At 36.4% G+C, this 20,353-nt stretch overlaps 1 protein-coding gene across 4 annotated transcripts in view; it reads right to left on the reverse strand.

Annotated features, from left to right (window-relative positions):
* Nucleotides 1-20,353, reverse strand: part of CHM (CHM Rab escort protein) — a 196,161-nt gene that overhangs the window by 25,620 nt on the left and 150,188 nt on the right. For all 4 annotated transcript variants that reach the window (XM_048213444.2, XM_048213445.2, XM_057312932.1 and 1 more), the window contains one exon: nucleotides 20,230-20,326. In XM_048213444.2, the coding sequence (XP_048069401.1) occupies nucleotides 20,230-20,326 (97 nt within the window). The remainder of the gene's footprint in view (nucleotides 1-20,229; nucleotides 20,327-20,353) is intronic.

A 20,353-nucleotide genomic window follows, 5' to 3' on the forward strand; every position in this document is an offset into this window, starting at 1 on the left:
TTCATTAGCTAAAAGAGTACCTGAGCAAGTTTAAATTCCTTTATCTTCCCATATTTATTTAACCAGGAAAAATACCTTTGAAATCAATAACATCCTTAAAAGGAAATAAATCTTTACATATAGATTACTATGGCTAATGAAGAATGGAGTATACCAGATTTTGACATTAATTAAACCCAGTATTTAAAAGTAAAAAAGACTTAAATTTTACTAAAGAATTCCCATCTTTTCTCTAAAGCCATAATTTTGTAGTATGTCTTACAAACAAGCTAATTTGCGCACAAGTATCTTTAAAATGCATTTCTTTGTTAGAAAAGCTAAGCAATAAATCATGAGACTTCACATCATTTACTTTCTATAAATTTCATTTTATTACCTCTGAGGAATGAGTGTAACCCACAAAGTCTCACTGGTATGTATTTTGATTATGTTTGATTTACTCAGGTGTAACTGCATTAGTTACAGCGCTTACCAACATTTGTCTTCAAGTGATTCTCCCAATAGGAAGAGCGATGAGTTTAGTTCATAACTTTGTCATTACAGTCTCAAATTTTAAGGCAAGTGAAGGCATTTGGTTCCACTCAGCTGGACATACTAATTATATGCCTGTCATTTATATAATGAGACCAAAGTCTAGATGTATTTGTCTACTTAAGTAATTGTTTTAAGGGAAAATGGTTAACAATGATAGGTGCTTAAAAATTAAATAACAGATTCATACAGTATTTAGAATTTACTCTTCCTTAATACTATTTTACTTTTTTGATTTCTACAAAACAATCAGCACATAGATGATCACTAAGAGCTCAACACTATTAGTATAAATATGAGAAGTCTACAACATAGCTAAGCTAATCCAGATATATAAAAAACAAGAGCATTCAGACAGAATAGTAAAAAGTTTCTCTCAGGAATCCTAATTGAGACGAATTCTTTGCAGATACTTTTTTTAAAAGTATGAATGATGTCAAATTCTTAAAAAGGTGGGATTCTTGTACCACTTGAAAGTACTCACCATTTTCAGTTTTTGCTGTTTAACCTGGGAAGTAATTAAATTTTCCTGTGAAGAAACAATTCTGTAAATTTTTAAAACCTGTTCTATTGTGATCAAGATAAATTTTATTCAAAAGGTCCAGGAAAAAAGACAAAACTCTCAAAAGAGATTTAGAAGTAAAAATTGTGTAAGTCTTCGGAAGACAATTATTATGTAGCACTGTAAGCTAAAAAATTTGCTCATAACCAGTGAGCTTTGAAAGAGGAAAATAAATGAGCTGAGAAAAGGTTTGGCTACTTAAATACATAGCAAATACTTTTTCTGACTTGAAAATTTTAAAAATTAAGAGAAAGGGAAGGGGTGTCTTAAAGCCTTCTGTGACATTAGCCTAGTTCTGTTTCAGAAGACAGGCAAGCTAATTACCAAGAGCAGAACAACTTGCCACCAGTTCTGACACCATGACTCTCATTAGGGCAGAAGAAGGAAAATACACTATTAAAGACTTCTAATGCCCAAGTTACAAATTACTCCTGAAAGTCTATGAACGGGCCCAAGACATAAGACAAGAAGGAGGAAAAAAGAAGCCAAACTTGAATTAAGTAAGAAAATGAAAAAACCAAACAAATATGAACTTCCTTCTCCCCCCCCGCCGGAACAGGACTAAGCATATAATAATAAATTCAAGCTTTTCTCTTTCAGTTAACCCTCCTGGTGTAAGCCTCAGTATTGAGCCCAAAAAACCAAAGCCAGTGTATTTGTCTATACTGCTGGCTTTGCATTTATAAATTAAGACATTAAAGATTAGCAAAACAATTTTATCACAGAAAAAAGTGAGAAAGCTGAAGTTGGAGAGAGCTTTAAAGAAAAATCCAGTTTACTTAAAATGCCATGTATTTTGTCAAACATGTATACAGGACAGGTGTTTTTCTACATACATGCAAAATATGGACCACTGAGGGTGTTCAACGTGTAGGGGATCTTTTCTAAACTCTTTTGACTAACACCCTCATTTTTTTTAAAGATTTTATTTATTTATTCGACAGAGATAGAGACAGCCAGCGAGAGAGGGAACACAAGCAGGGGGAGTGGGAGAGGAAGAAGCAGGCTCCTAGCGGAGGAGCCTGATGTGGGGCTCGATCCCATAACGCCGGGATCATGCCCTGAGCTGAAGGCAGACGCTTAACCGCTGTGCCACCCAGGCGCCCCAACACCCTCATTTTCTAATAAAGAAACCAAGACCTAAGAAATTATGGAAACTTGTTCAAGGTCAAAGAATTAATTGCAAGGAATTCTGTAGACTCTTGGGCCAATACTTTTCCACTATAACAGTATTCTTCCTAAATTTCCTATAAAGTCAAGCTGGAAATTGATTCTCGTAACATTAAATACAAAAACTGAAAACTAAATAAAAAACTTGTTAATTTTTTTTTCTTTTCAATATCACGACACCTTAAGATATAGTGTTTTTAAACCTTTTATTTTTTATTTAGTAGTGGGTAAAATGTTTCCAAGAAACTTTGTTTTTTTAAGTGAGAAAATGTGACTGTAGAAACAAAACTGGATATAGAGGGTTTTTTTAAAATTATTATTTACTCAGTAGTGCTAAGCATAACGTACATATGTAAGTTCTAGGAATAGAAATGGTAAGCCATGATTCAGTTCCTCATATTGGACAAGAAATGTTAAAGTTATTCATGCTATAATTAACCCTAAAAAGCAGTAGAGTGCAGAGTTGGATGGTGGAGGAGTAGGGGACCCTAATTTCGTCTGATCCCTGGAATTCAGACAGTTATCAAATCATTCTGAACACCTGCAAAATTGACCAGAGATCTGAGAAAAGAATTGCTGCAATTCTATGAATAGAAAAACAACCACTTTTTGCAAGGTAGGAGGTGTGGAGACAGGAATCCGAGGCGATATCGTAAGATAAACCGCAGGGGAAGGGAGCCTCCATAAGCTGGCTACTGGAAAGTGTTATAAACAGTGGAGCGCAAAATTGGAACTTTTAGAAGACCGCCCAAACTGTGCTCAGGTGGCAAAGCGGGGCAGACTCTCAGGTAGGACAGCATGGTCTTAGGATCCCTGGTGTCACAAAAAGAACAGGGGTGCCTGACGGTGGGAGAGTTCCCATGCATTGGAGGAGGGAAGCTGGCTGCAAATAGTGAGGCTAGGTGCCAGCTTTCTGCTCTGTATTGTCATAAACCAGAACAGCTGCACAGTTGGGTGACTACTGATCGAGCAGTTCAACAAAAGACAGAAGCGCTGAGATCCCCCCCTCCCTAACCTGGGTAGAACAGCGTGGGTCTGCTGTAGTAGTCCGTGAAGTCTGAACACTGGAATGGAGTTGCAGGCCTGAGATAAAAACTAGTTCACAGGCTGAGTGAACACAGAGTTGAGATGGAAACCAGGGAGATAAGAGTGACTGACTGCTTTTCTGTGAGGGCTCACTGAAGAGTAGGGGGGCACGAACTTTCAGCCCCAGGGCTAGAGACTGGGGTGTCGCCATTTTCATCCACCCCCATTGGTGCTGAAAGCCTTCAGGGAGCAAAACAGCAACACAGAGTGCAATCTGGAGCTGCTTACACTGAGAACAGTCCCCTGGCAAGGGGGGTGCAATTACACCAGGGGAAAGACACCTGAGAATCAGCGCAAGAGGCCCCTCCCCTAGAAGACCAGCAGGAACATCCAGCTAATACCAAGTTTATTGATCATAGAGAACTGCAAAACTTCAGCTCCTAGGGAAAACCATTTATGGTTTATATACCATTTGTGGTTTTTTTCTTATTTTTCTTATTATTCTTTAGGCTTTCAGTTTTACAATTTTTTCCTTTTCAGCTATTTTCTTATTTTATCAATTCTTAAAAGATTTTTAATTTTTACTTTCACATTTACGTTGTTTATATATACACATATATTTCATTTTTGGTTTGCTTTCATTTATTCAATTTAATTTTTGTATATATAAGTTTTTTGTATATATAAGTTTTTCTTTCTTTCCTATTTTGGGATCTTGTTTCTTCTAACGAATGGACCAAAATAAAACCAGGATCTAGTTTACTGTTGTGCTCTGTTCTACTTATTGTTTGAAGTTTTTCTTTTTTTTCTGTTTTCTTCTGATTTGTTTAGTGTGTTATTTTTCTGGTGCTGTTGTTGCTATTTTTGTATTTTCTCTCACCTATTCTTTTCTGACATAATGACAAAATGGAAAAATTCACCCCAAAAGAAAGAACAGGGGACAATACTCATGGCCAGTGATTTAATAAATATGGGTTTAAGTAAAATGTCAGAACTAGAATTCAAAACAACAATAATAAAGATACTGGCTAGGCTTGAAAAAAGCATAGAAGACATTAGAGAAACCCTTACTGGAGATATAAAAGAACCCAAATCTAATGAGGACAAAATAAAAAAGGCTTATTACTCAGATGCAATAAAAAATGGAGGTTCTAACTGCTAGGATAAATGAGGCAGAGAGTCAATTATATAGAAAACAAAATAATGGAGAATTAGGAAGCTGATAAAAAGAGAGAGAAACAACTAATGGATCACGAAGGGTGGATTCAAGAGATCAGATATACCATAAAGCAAAACAAAATTAGAATAACGCGGGTCCCAGAGTAAGAGGAAATAGAGAGGGGGCCAAAGGTTTATTTGAACAAATTACAGCTGAGAACTTCCCTAATCTGGGGAAGGAAACAGACATTCAAATCCGGGAGGCAGAGAGAATCCCCTTCAAAATCAATAAAAATAGGTCAACACCTTGACACATTAACAGGGAAGCTAGCAAATTTCAGACATAAAGTGAAAATCCTGAAAGGAGCTCCAGGCAAGAGGTCCTTAACCAACAAGGGTAGTAATCTAAGGATGGCAGCAGACCTGTCCACAGAGACCTGGCAGGCCAGAAAGGACTGGCATGACATATTCAAGGTGCTAAATGAGAAAAATATGCATCCAAGAACACTTTATCTAGCAAGGCTGTCATTCAGAATAGAAGGTGAGATAAAGAGCTTCCAGGAAAAACAGAAACTAAAAGAATTTGTGATCACTAAACCAGCCCTGCAAGAAATATTAAAGGGGATCCTGTAAGCGAAGAGAGAGCCCAAAGGTAACACAGACCAGAAGTGAACAATCTACAGAAAAAGTGACTTTACAGGTAATACAATGACACTAAATTCATATCTTCCAATAATTCCTTTGAATGTAAATATACTAAATGCTCCAATCAAAAGAAACAGGGTAGCAGACTGCATAAAACAAGACCCAACAATATGCTGTCTACAAGACTCATTTTATTTTTTAAAATTTTTTATATTAGTCACCATACAGTACATCATTAGTTTTTGATGTAGTGTTCCATGATACAAGACTCATTTTAGACCCAAAGACACCTCCAGATTGAAAGTGAGGGGGTAGAGAATCGTTTATCATGCTAATACACATCAAAAGAAAGCTGCAATAGCCATCCTTATATCAGACAAACTAGATTTTAAACCAAACACTGTAATGAGAGATGAAGGACACTATATCATAAAAAAAGAGTCTACCCAACAAGAAGATAAAACAACTTTAAATATTTATGCCCCTAACATGGGAGCAGCCAATTATAAAGCAAATTAATAACAAAATAAAAGAAACACATTGATAAAAATACAATAATAGTAGGGGACTTTAACACCCCATTCACAGCAATGGAAAGATCACTGAAGCAGAAAATCAACAAGAAAATAAAGGCTCTGAATGACACACTGGACTAAATGGACTTCACAGATATGTTCAAAGCATTCCACCCTAAAGCAACAGAATACACATTCTTCTCGAGGGCACATGAACATTCACCAGAACAGATCACATAGTGAGGTCAGTATCAAGAGACTGGGATTATTCCCTGCATATGTTCAGACCACAATGCTTTAAAACTTGAATTCAATCACAAGTGAAAATTTGCAAGGAACACAACAAACAAATGAAGGTTAAAGAATATCCTATTGAAGAATGAATGGGTCAACCAGGAAATTAAAGAAGAATTTAAAAAATTCATGGAAACAAATAAAAATGAAAACACAACTGTTCAGAACCTTAGGGATGCAGCAACGGTGGTCCTAAAGGGAAGTACATAGAAATGCAGGCCATCCTCAAAAAACAAGAAAACCTAACCTTACACCTAAAAGAGAGGGAGAAAGAACAGCAAACAAAGCCTAAATCCAGCAGGAGAAAAGAAAGAATAAAGATTAGAGCAGAGATCAGTAAAACAGAAATCAAAAGAACAGCAGAACAGATCAACGAAACTAGGAGCTGGTTCTTTGAAAGAATTAACAAGATCGATAAACCACCCACCAGACTTATCAAAAAGAAAAAAAAACGAACTGAAATAAATGAAATCATAAATGAAAGAGGAGAGATCGTAACCAACACTGAAGAAATAGAATTATAAGAGCATATTATGAGCAACTATATGCCAACAAATTAGGGAATCTGGAAGAAATGGATGCATTCTTGGAAATAAACTATCAAAACCGAAACAGGAAGAAATAGAGAAATTTGAACAGAACCATAACCAGCAAAGAAATTGAATTGGTAATCAAAAATCTCCCAACAAACAAGTCCAGGACCAGATGGCTTCCCAGCAAAATTCTACCAAACATTTAAAGAAAAATTAATATCCATTCTTCTGAAGCTGTTTGAAGAAACAGAAATGGAAGGAAAACTTCCAAACTCCTCCTATGAGGCCAGCATTACTTGATATCCAAATCAAAGACCCCACCAAAATGGAGAAATACAGTCTCACATCCCTAATGAACATAGATGCAAAAATTCTCACCAAGATACTAGCGAATAGGACCCAAAATACATTAAAAAGATTATTGGGGCACCTGGGTGGCTCAGTGGATTAAGTGTCTACCTTTGTCTCAGGTCATGATCTCAGGCTCCCGGAATCAAGCCCCGCACTGGGCTCCCTGGTCAGTGGGGAGTCTGCTGCTCTCTCTCCCTCTGCCTCTTCCCCCTGACTTGTGTTCTCCCTCTCTCTCAAATAAATAAATGAAATCTTAAAAAAAAAAAAAAAGGTTATTCACCACGACCAAATGGGATTGATTCCTGGGCTGCAAGTGTGGTTCGAAAACTGCAATCAATGTCATACACCACATTAATAAAAGGACAAGAACGAGATGATCCTCTCAATAGATGCAGAAAAAGCATTTGACAAAATACAGCATCCTTTCTTGATTAAAACTCTCCATATAGGGAACATACCTCAATATCATAAAAGCCATATATGAAAAACCCAGAGCAAATATCATCCTCAGTGGGGAAAAACTGAGAGCTTTTCCCCTAAGGTCAGGAACACTACAGAAATGACCAGTCTCACCACTGTCGTTCAACACAGTACTAGAAGGTCTAGCCTCAGCAACCAGACAAAAAGAAATAAAAGGCATCCAAATTGGCAAGGAAGAAATCAAACTTTTACTCTTAGCAGATGACATGATATTCTATATGGAAAACTGAAAACACTTCACCCTAAAAATTGCTAGAACTCATTCAGCACAGTGGCAGGATATAAAGTCAACACAGAGAAGTCAGTTGCATTTCTACGCACTAACAATGATATTGAAGAAAGAGAAATTAAAGAATCAGTCCCATTTATAATTGCAATAAAAACCTTAAGAAACCTAGGAATAAACCTAATCAAAGAGGTAAAGGATCTATACTCTGAAAATTATAGAGCACTTCTGAAAGAAACTGAAGATAACACAAAATGGAAAACACATTCCATGCTCATGGGTTGGAAGAACAAATATTGCTAAAATGTCCATGTGACCCAAAGCGATCTACACATCCAATGCAATCCCCATCAAAATACCATCAACTTTTCACAGAGCTGGAACAAATAATTCTAAAATTTGTATGGAACCAGAAAGGACTCTGAATAGCCAAAGAAATGTTGAAAAAGAAAACCAAAGCTGGAGGCATCCCAATTCTGGACTTCCAGCTGTATTACAGAGCTCTAATCATCAAGACAGCACGGTACTGGCACAAAAACAGACACATAGATCAATGGAACAGAACAGAGAACCCAAAAATGGACCCTCAACTCTATGGTCAACTAATCTTCAACAAAGCAGGAAAGAATATTCAATGGAAAAAAAAGACTATCTTTTCAATAAATGGTGTTGGGAAAATTGGGCAGCCACATACAGAAGAATGAAATATAATAAAAAAATATTTTAAAAACAGAAGAAGAATGAAACTGGACCATTTTCTTACACCACACACAAAAATGAACTCAAAATGGATGAACGACCTAAATCTGAGACAGGAATCCATCAAAATCCCAGAGAACACAGGCAGCAACCTGTTTAATCTAGGCTGAAGCAACTTCTTGCTAGACATGTCTCCAAAGGCAAGGGAAACAAAAGCAAAAATGAACTATTAGGACGTCATCAAGATAAAAAGCTTTCGCACAGCAAAGTTAAGAGACGACAAAACTAAAAGACAACCCATGGAATAGGAGAAGCTATTTGAAAATGACATATCAGATAAAGGACTAGCATCCAAAATCTATAAAGAACTAATCAAACGTAACACCCAGAAAAACAGAAAGTCCAATCAAGAAATGGGCAGAAGACATGAAAAGACATTTCTCCAAGGAAGACATACAAATGGCCAACAGACACGTGAAAAAATGCTCAACATCACTTGGCACTGGGGAAATACAAATCAAAAGCACAATGAGACACCACCTCACACCAGTGAGAATGGCTAAAATGAACAAGTCAGGAAACAATAGATGTTGGCAAGGATGCAGAGAAAGAGGAACCCTCTTACAATGTTCATGTGAATGCAAGCCGGTACAGCCATTCTTGAGAACAGTATGGAGGTTCCTCAAAAAGTTAAAAATAGAGCTACCCTACGACCCAGCAATTGCACTACTAGGTATTTATCCGAAGGATAGAAACAATGATTTGAAGGTGCACCTGTTTCAATGTTTATAGCAAAATGTCCGTAATAGCCAAAATATGGAAAGAGCCCAGGTGTCTATCCACAGATGAATGGATAAAGAAGATGTGGTATACATATATGATGTACTATTACTCAGCATCAGAAAGGATGAAATCTTACCATTTATATTGAGGTGGATGGAGCTAGAGGGTTTTATGCTAAATGAAATAAGTCAGTCAGAGAAAGACAATTATCATATGATTTCACTCATATGTGGAATTTAAGAAACAAAAAGATTATCATATGGGAAGGGAGGGAAAAATAAAATAAGATGAAATAAAAGAGGGAGAGAAGCCAAAAGAGGCTCTTAACTATAGGAAATAAACTGAGGGTTGCTGGAGGGGAGCTGGGTGGTGGAATGGGGTAACTGGGTGATGGGCGTTAAGGAGGGCACTTGAAGTAATGAACACTGGGTGTTGTGTGCAGCTGATGAATCGCTAAACTCTACCTCTGAAACTAATAATATACTATACACTGAGTTTTAATAAAATTTAAAAATTACTCTAAGAAGCAGTATAGTATGATGAATGAAGCATAGACTCGAGTCAGACTAACTGGATTTAAATTCGGCTCCTTCCTACTACAAGTTCCGTGACCTTGGGTAAGTCATTTACCTTTTTTGTGCCTCCATTTCTTCATCTGAATAACAGAGAAGACAATTGGCCCAACTCACAGAATTGTTGTTGGGGTGGGGTTAAATTAATTCAATTAAAGTACTTAGAACAGTGCCTGCATATACTGTTTAATAAATATTAGTTATCATTATTATAAAAACAGAATAAATGTTAACCCTACAGGAAAGTTCAAGGTTCTACCTAAATAGAGGAGCAAAAGTGTAATAAGTACACAAATGAGGCAGGGAAAAGCTTGAAAAAGGTGGTTAATATATGAACTAGGACCTAAAGGATGAAGAAGCATTTAACCAGTTGGCAAGTCCACTTTAGATTAAGGGAAGAGTTTGTGAAAAGGCAGAAAAGGGAGAGAAAACATGGTAATATTAAAAATATTTTGTTATATGAAGTATCAATACCCAGAGTACATTAGCAATGGTATTCTTATTGTCAATAGGAGCTGCCATTTCTTATATGCTTAACTCTTTTCCAGGCACTGTGTGTTAAATGTTTTATAAATATTGAATCTTTACAACAGCTCTAATTCATTTATTTCCATTGGCATGCAACATTTCCTTGGAGCTCAATACTATCATCATGGTATGTTAGGACACTATTTTCTTTATTGTAAGATAGGAAAAAGCCCATAGTTTTAAGGTTGGCACAATATGATGATGATTTATGACTAGAGAAAGTGTATGAGGGCAGCATTTTTTTTTTTAAATTTTGGCATCAGCACAGTGGTAGGCTCTATGGGCCCTGAATCAGAAAAAATTATGTTTGAATCCCTGCTCTGCCACTTACTGAATGAAGTATGTGATTTAGGTAATCTAATTAAACTCCATTAGCCTTAGTCTCCTAATCTCTATAGTGGAACTAATGGTACCTACTTCATAGGGTTATCTTAAGAACTGCATGAAATAACTAATGGGAGTACTTACCCCATTACTCCCAGCAAATACGTCATGATAGCTGCTGCTGCTGCTGCTGTTGTTATTATATTCCAAAGATAAATATCACCATATGACCTTGTACAAATGATCTTAACATCTCTGTGGTTCTTCTAGGCAGACCTAAATAAGACCTATCCAGTACTATCTAGGTTACTCTTACCCAGCTGACTGACAGTCCCTGTGTGAAATGCAGGAGTGAGCAGACCGTAAGTCTGCGTCACCACAACCTACTTTAACAGATACTGTCAAGGAGTGTACTTCATCCAGAAGTAGGGATCTTCTATAATTGCAAAGTGCAGAGATGCACCATGTCTTACCATACAACACTGTACTCTGAAGAGTTTTTATGAGGGAAGTTCTTTGACCTCTGTAGTGATTTCACAAATAAATGTAACTCTATTACATGAGAAAGCTATTAAGACAAATACATACATGTAAAACATATTTTTGTGTTTCTCCCCAAAAATACACTGGACGTTAAACTATTTCAAAATGCCAGGGAAATGTCCAGGGGATGTCTAAAATAACTATGATGTTGCTTATAAAAGAAAATGTGAAGGTTACAGCACCACTTCAGGCTACTTATGACTGCAGGACACAAGAGGCAATCACTGTCTTCAATCAGTAGGAAGACTTTTCTGAATAAGCTGGCGTGAAAAAGAGGTGTGGGAATGGGAAAGTATACACACACAAAAATAGATGAATTAAGTAGGAACACAATCCAGATGACAAGGAAGGACCCATGTGAGAAAGGACTTACCTAAGATGGGTTACTGATTGTTATGTTGCAGGGCAATTTGGAAAAACAGTTAAAATTTTCAGGAAATATTTACCAAAGTAGGAAGATTTGAGAATAATGAAGATTATGGAAAAAATAGTCAAATTTAAGGACTACATGAAACATTTTTGTATCTTAGTGGCTTGGAAATATACACCTGAAACTGTGGATTCAACTGTACATAATCAAAATTATAACTGTTTAATATGTGGTACAGTATGTCAAATTTTGATCACACTATTACACATTTATGCAATATGATCCTTTATGCTTGTGGCATATCTACTTAAGTCTATTTTTAATTCATATTATACAGAAGCCAGCAAATCAAGGTAAACAAATAGAAAAACATGTCAGTTACCTGTATTCCCATCATTTAGGGATAACCACTTCTGTGACCATTTTGGCATATACTCCTCGGAATTTATTTGCATAATATGCTGATGTACCAAAACATGCACAAATGTGTTTGTGTGTATAAATACACATGAATATATTCACCCCTCACAATAAAAATTAGTTCAAAAATTTTACTCATAACAGAAAACTTATATAAGCAAACCTTACATTATCACTGTAACATGAAACAGCCAAGTCTCTTATATGCCATTATTTTGCCATAAAATAGAAGTTTATTAAGCAAACACAAATGGCCTTTGACAACTCCCTTTACTGCCAATATCCTCTAGTACTCTGCCACTAGCTCACCCCAGCCCTTAAAAACCTCCCCACCCTCTACCTCAGGGGAGCTGAATTCAGACTGAGTCGTTCTGTCCTCTCTCTTTTTTGCAATACTCTTCAATAAAGTTTTCTTTGTCTTTTAAACTTTGACACAATCTTTCCTCTGACACCACCTTTTCACCCTAAAAAGGCATCTCATTCCTTTGTAGCAGTAGCTTTCAAACTTTCATGTGTTTCTGAATCACCTACAGGGCTTCTCAGAACACAGTTTCTGAAGTACTAGGCCAGGGTTGGGTTCTCATATATTTCCAACAAGTCTCCGGATAAGACATGGCTGATACCGAGACCATGTTTTGGCCTAATTTTTCCGCAAACTGTCCTAACCTTCTGAGGCCCTTGGAGGCTCAAGCACATTTGCTGTAATGAGGTCATTTCTGGAGCTGATGGAGGTGTGTTCTTCCTCGCAATCTTCTCACACTCTTCTTTTAAAAATTTTTTTTGTTAATTCCAGGATAGTTAACATACAGTGTTATTTTTGTTCCAAGTGAACATCATAGTGATTCAACAATTCTGTACATCACTCCGTGCTCATTATGGTATATGTACTCCTTAATCCCCATCACATATTTCAGCCATCTACCTACCTACCTCCCCTCTGATAACCATCATTTGTTCTCTATAGTGAAGAGTCTATTTCTTGGCTTGTCTCTCTTTCATTTTTCCTTTGATTATTGTTTTGTTTCTTAAATTCCACATGAGTGAAATCAGATGGTAATTGCCGTATTCTGACAGACTTATTTCGGTTAGCATTGTAATTTCTAGCTGCATCCATGGTATTGCAAATGGCAAGATTTCATTCTTTTTATGGCTGAATGATATCCCACTGCATAAATAAACCACATCTTCTTTATCCATTCATCTATTGATGGACAGATGGGCTACTTCCATAAATTGGTTAGTGTAAATAATGCTGCAGTAAATACAGGGGTGCATCTACTCCTTCAAATTAGTGTTTTGTACTTCTTGGTAAAATGCCATTACTGGATTCTAGAGTAGTTCTATTTTTTTTAAGATTTTATTATTTGAGAGTCAGAGAGAGTGTGAGAGAGAGCGAGAGAGAGCACAAGCCAGGGGAGGGGTAGAGAGAGAAGCAGACTCCCTGTGGAGCAGGTAGCCCGATGTGGGACTCAATCCCAGGACCCTGGAATCATGACCCGAGCTGAAGGCAGATGCTTAACTGACTGAGCCATGCAGGCACCCCGAGTAGTTCTATTTTTAACTTTCTGAGGAACCTCTACATTGTTTTCCAAAGTGGCCACACCAGTTTGCACTGGCACCAACAGTGCACAAGTGTTCCTTTTTTTCTACATCCTCACAAACACCTGTTGTTTCTAGAGTTGATTTTAGCCATTCTGACAGGTGTGAGGTGATAGCTCCTTGTAGTTTTGATTTGCATTTCCCTGATTTTAAGTGATACTGAGAATCTTTTCATGAATCCACTGGTCATCTGTATGTCTTCGTTGGAGAACTATCTGTTCATGTCATCTGCCCATTTTTTAAATTTATTTTAATTTTTTTTATTATATTATGTTAGTCACCATACAGTACATCCCTGGTTTCTGATGTAAAGTTCGATGATTCATTAGTTGTGTATAACACCCAGTGCACCATGCAATAGGTGCCCTCCTTACTGCCCATTTTTAAATTGGATTATTTCTTTTTCGGGTGTTGAGTTGTAGAAGTTCTTCGTATCTTTTAGATAGGAACCCTTTATAGAGTGTCATATGCAAATATCTTCACACATTCCAAAGGTTGCCTTTTAGCTTCGTTCACTGTTTCCTTCACTGTGCAAAAGCTTTTTATTTTGATGGAGTCCCAGTATTTAATTTTGCTTTTGTGTCCTTTGTCTCAGGAGACATATAATTCAGCAGATGCCAGAAAAATTACCACCTGTGCCCTCTAGAATTTTTATGGATTTGGGTCTCACATTTAGGTCTTTAATCCATTCTGAATTTATGTTAGTCTATAGTGAAACAAAAAGGTCCAGTTTCATTCTTTTTCATGCTGCTGTCCAGTTTTCCCACCTCCATTTGAAGAGACTATCTTTTTCCCACTGTACACTCATTCCTCCTTTGTGAAAAATTAATTTACCATATAATTGTGGGTTTATTTCTGGGTTTTCTATTCTGTTCCACTGATCTATTTGTCTTTTTTTGGGTGAGTACCATGCTGTTTTGATTACTATAGTTTATAATATAAATTGAAGCCTGGAATTATGATACAACCAGGTTTTTCTTTTTTCAAGATTGCTTTGGATTAGGGAAATGGAAATCAAAACACAATACTATATATGGAAAACCCAAACGACTGTACCCAAAACTACTAGAACTGATAAAGGAATTCAAAAAAGTTGCAGGATACAAAAGCAGTATAAAAGAGAAATAAGAAAACAGTCACATTTACAATTGCATCAAAAAGAAAAAAATACCTAGGAATAAATTTAACCAAAGATGTGAAAGATTTATACTCTGGAAACTATAAAACACTGATGAAAGAAATTGAAGAGGACCAGAGAAATGGAAAGACATTCCATGTTCACGGGTTGGAAGAACAAGCATTGTTAAAATGTCTGTACTACCCAAAGCATTCTACAGAGTCAATGCAATCCCTATCAAAATGCCAACAATACTTTTCACAGAAATAAGAATAATCCTAAAATTTGCATAGAATCACAAAAGATCCCAAAGAGCCAAAGCAATCCTGAAAAAGAGAAATAAAACTGGAGGTTATCACAATTCTAGTTTTTAAGTTATACTACAAAGCTATAGTAATCAAGAGAGTATGGTACTGGCATAAAAATAGACACATAAATCAATGGAACAGAATAGCAAACCCAGAAATAAACCCACAATTACATGGTGAATTAATCTTCAACAAAGCAGAGAATAATATCCAATGGGGAAAAGAGAGTCTCTTCAATAAATGGGGTCGGGAGAAGTGCACGGTGTAACATGCAAAATAATGAAACTGGACCACTTTCTTATACCATACACAAAATACATTCAAAATGGATTAAAGACCTAAATGTGAGACCTGAAACCATAAACATTCTAGAAGAGAACACAGGCAGTGACTTCTCTGACACTGGTGGTAGCAACATTTTTCAAGATACATCTCCTGAGGCAAGGGAAACAAAACCGAAAATGAACTATTGGGACTTCATCAAAATAAAAAGCTACTGCACAGTGAAGGCAACAATCAACAAAACTAAAAGGCAGCCTATGGAATGGGAGAAGATATTTGCAAATGACATATGTGATAAAGAGTTAGTATCCAAAATACGTAAAGAACTTATTAAACTCAATACCGCAAAAACAAATAATCCAGTCAAGAAACAGGCAGAAGCCATGAATATACTTTTCCAAAGAAGACAGAGATGGCCAACAGACACATGAAAAGATGCTCAACATCACAAAACCACAAGGAGATATCACCTCACACCTGTCAGAATGGCTAAAATCAACAACACAAGAAGCAACAAGGGTTGGCAAAGATGTGGAGAAAAAGGAACCCTCTTGAACTGTTGGTGGTAATGCATATTGGTGCAGCCACTGTAGAAAACAGTACGGTAGGTTCTTCAAAAAGTTAAAAGTAGAACTTCCATAGGACCCAGCAACTGCACTACTGGGTATTTGCCCAAAGAATACAAAAACACTAATTCAAAGGAATACATGCACCACAATGTTTATAGCACCATTATTTTCAATAGCTAAGATACAGAAGCAGCACAAGTGTCCATCAACCGATAAATAAAGAAGATGTGGTATATATGTATATACACAATGGAATATTATTTAGCTAGTATAAGAAATGAAATCATGACAACTGCATGACAATTTCAACAACATGGATGGAGTTAGAGACTATAATGCTAAGTAAAGTAAATCAGAGAAAGACAAATACCGTATGATTTCACACATATATGGAATTTACGAAACAGAACAGATGAGCAAAGGGAAACAAAGAGAGACAAAGTAAGAGACTGTTAACTAAAGAGAACAAACTGTTGGTTACCAGAAGGAAGGTGGGTGGGGGGGGGAATGGGTGAAATATGTGATGGGGATTAAGGAGTGCAGTTATTGCGATGAGCACTAGATGATGTATGGAATGGACGAATCACAATACTGTACACCTGAAACAAATACAACACTGTATGTTAACTATCTGGAATTAAAATAAAAAATAAGAAGAAAAGATGAATGATGTGATTTAGATCTTGTTTAATTTGTTGAGACTTCTTTTGTGACCTGGTATTTGATCTCTAGTGGAGAATGTTCCATGTACACTTGAAAAGAATATATATTCTGCTGTTTTAGGATGAAATGTTCTGAATATATCTGTTAAATCCACCTGGTCCAGTGTGTCATTCAAAGCCATTGTTTCCAGGTTGATTTTCTGTTTGGATGATCTGTCCATTGATGTAAGTAGGGTGTTTAAGTCCCCTACTATTATTGTATTACTATCGATTAGTTCCTTTATGTTTGTTATTAACTGTTTAATGTATTTGGGTGCTCCCATGTTGGGTTCATAAATACTTAAGAACTGTTACATCTTCTTGTTGGATTGTCTCCTTTATTATTATATAATGTCCTTGTCTCTTTTTACAGTCTAGTTTGTCTAAGTACTGCTACTCTGGCTTTCTTTTGACATCCCTTTGCCGGATAAATGTTTCTCCATCCCCTCATTTTTAATCTGCAGTTTCAGTAGAGACCATGGCAGGATCCTGGATTTCGACACCCCCCCCCCCAGCAGTAATGAGACACTGGGGTAGTGTCATTGGAGGCCTAATGGAGAGTCAGGTCTCCCACCACTGCCTGAATAATGAAACCATACCCCCCCCATCGTGTCATGTGGGGAGCAGTAACAAGGCTCTCCTGTGCTCTTCCTAGCCAGGGTGGAAATCAGTGAGGCCTACTAGATAGCCTACACTATAATCACTCTGCAGTAATGAGGAAGTTCTCCAACCTCCAGGTGCCAGCAGAGGGTAAGTGGGGAACTGCCATGTCCCTGGCTAATAAGGTGGCACCCCTTTTCCCCACCAGAGCAGTGTCAGAGGAGGCCTGCTAAAACAGAATAAGACCCAAGTCCCATTACAGAATAATAAAAATGCCCATGTATCAATCCCAAACTACTCATTATACCAAGAAATAGGAAAACCTCAACTTGACTGAAAAAAGACAACTGACAGACGCCAACATGACACAGCTGTTGGAGTTAAGTAAGATTTAATGCAGCCATCATAAAAATGCATTAGTGAGCAATTATAAACCTGCTGGAAACAAATGAAACTATAGACCATCTCTGGAAAGAAAGAGAAAGCCTCAGCACATAGGAGATTTAAAGAACCACCAAATGGAAATTATTAAACTGGAAAATACGATAATTAAATTTTAAAAAAACCTTCAGTGGATGGGTTCAACAGAATGGAATGGACAAAGGGAAGAATCAGTGAACTTGAAAGTAGAACCATGGAAAGGATACAATATGAAATGAAAGAAAATAGCCTACATAAAAATGAACAGAAGCACACGTAATTTGGGCTATTCTTGCTCTTTGTACTAGCTTAGTATTGTTATTACTTTGGCTATATTCCTTTGTATAATCCATTGTCCCCAGCATGATGTATTCCTCCTAATAGGTATAGTATTTTTCAAAAGATTTTATTTATTTATTTGACAGCGAGAGAGAGAGAGAGAGAGCGCGCACAAGCAGGGGGAGCAGCAGGCAGAGGGAGAGGGAGCAGGCTCCCAGTAGGGAGCCAGACATGGGGCTTGGTCCTGAAGGCAGATGCTTAACTGACTGAGCCACCCAGGAACCCCTAATAAGTATTTCTGAAGAAAAAAAAATGAACAGAGCCTCAGAGACAATAAACAGGAATGTACTATTGATACATGCAACAAGTTGGGTGAACCTTAAGAAAATTATACTGAGGAAAAAAAACCTCAAAAGATTACCTATTGTTTCAAATAAAAAAAGAAAAAAATTTAAAAAGAAAAAAAAAGATTACCTAATATATGATTCATTCTATATGACATTGTCAAAATGACAAAATTACTGAGATAGAAAAGAGATTATGGCTGCCAGCGATTAGGTAGCTACTGTGGGGATGGAGGGATATAGCTATGGCTATGAAAGGGCAATACAAGGGATCCTTGTGGTGATGGTCACAAGAATCTACACATGTGATAAAATCACATATGCACATTATAACAATGTCAAACTCCTGGTTTTGACATTGTACTATAATTTGGTAAAATATAACTACTGGAAGAAACTGGGTGAAGGGTACATGGGACTTCTCTGTACTATCTTTGCAAATACCTATGAATCTATAACTACAAAATAAAAAAGAACACCTATACACTTTGACCCAATAATTCCACTCAAAGAAGGTTTTAAAAAATAATGGAATTTCACAAATATTTGTTTACTAGGCTGGCTGTTTTTTACAGGACTATGAAGTAAAAATTTTCAAAACTCTTTAATCTCAACAGCATGGGATTAAATAAAAATAGTATACCCACAATCACTGAAAATATCATAGACATGCAAAAAGATTTTTGTTGTATTAAGTCTTTTTAAAAAGCAGATTACAAAACAATATATAAAACGGTATTGCATAATTATGGAAATATATATGTATACATATATAAAATCAAGATAAAGAAACACACACAAGTGTTTATGATCTATGGGTAGAAGGATTATAGTAATTTTACTTCTTTATATCTTTTGAACTGTCAATAGTGACAGTATTATTAGTAGTGAATGTATTATTAGACTGGACACACAAAATATTTCACACAGAAAAATAAAATAAATTTATAAAAAGAAATTTACAAAAATATTCACAAACATAAAATAAATGTAATTTAGAAAACCAAAGATGAGTGTAGTTTTATTTTATATCTAAGATACTAACACAGATAAAAAGACATGGAAAAAAACAGTTAAGGTAATAGGGAAAAATAATGTAATTGTCATGGTAAAAATTTACTTAATTCACCAATCACTATAAAAGGTGGCAAACAATCAGTGAGCTACTTTTCAAACTGAAATTTAGGATTACAGCAATAAGGGACAAGTTCTCTTCACCCTCCCTGCTGGCAAACAAGCTCCCAATTCTGTTTAACTACATTTCTGACATCTTTTAATAAGTAGTAGTTCTACACTTTAAGACATAGTCATGTTTTCATTGACCATGCCAAACCAGATTAGTCTTCCGCTTCTCATAATTCATGTTAACAGTTTGAATAAAACTTAATATAAATTTACAGAATTTTTAAACATCTAGCTAATGACATCGTTGCTTCCCTCCTATGAATCTCTACAGTCCACTGTTTGTTGGTAACTCTCTTGTGGTACTTTCATATTTTGCCTCTTACGGCTACTTTTGTGTTTGTCTTATCTGTCCCACTAGATGGAGTCCTCTAAGGTCAGGCCTATGTCATACTCATCTTTACCTATCCCGAAATGTCTAGCAGAATATACTGCACACAGTTAATACTGTTTTGTTCTATTAGATGTGCGTAAGATTATGAACATTTCAAATCAGGCATGCCACCCTCTGCTTTTTTGTAATCCCTACAGTACACAGTTTAGGTCTAGGCATAATGATATCCAGTGTAACCTTACTGACTTCTACCTAGTGAAACACCTTTAAGAAATATGTTCTACAAGGCATGGTGTCTGACAGTGTTAGAGACAGAAATTCTGATACATACTGGTAAAAGAAAGTAGTACCTAACTTCAGACTCATAAAAACTAAGAGGATTTACATATGGCAGAAGTTCATAAACTGGATTAAGAATTCTAAGGAAAAGCAAAGAAGAAAACTAGCAGTAAAGAAAATGAATTTTGTGAAAGTATGTTTCTAATAAGCTTAAGTAAAATTACAGAAAGAACTGGAAAATCACAGAAATTCTTTCACTGGAGGGTTTATAAATTGTGCCTATGAAGATTTAGCCACAAAGATGATTAGAGGCAAGGGGAAGGTATAAAATGACTTACTATACGAACACAAAGTGTGTGAACAAATAGTGTGAATAGAAAAATATATGGCAAAACTATAAATAGAACCCAGACAACTTTATGAATGGCTGCCCCCATTTACTTCCTAAACAAACACACAAGACAACCAGATTCTACTGCGCTTACATGTGCCTTTCATGCATGTCATTGTTGAAGGACACAACTCAATGACCCGAACAGCAAAAGTTCCTGGTTCCTCTCCTGGTACTGTCAAAATGGAAATCTAAAAAGTGGAAACAAAATATTAGAT

This window comes from Ursus arctos, chromosome X (genome assembly GCF_023065955.2).
Source record: "Ursus arctos isolate Adak ecotype North America chromosome X, UrsArc2.0, whole genome shotgun sequence".
NCBI lineage: Eukaryota > Metazoa > Chordata > Mammalia > Carnivora > Ursidae > Ursus > Ursus arctos.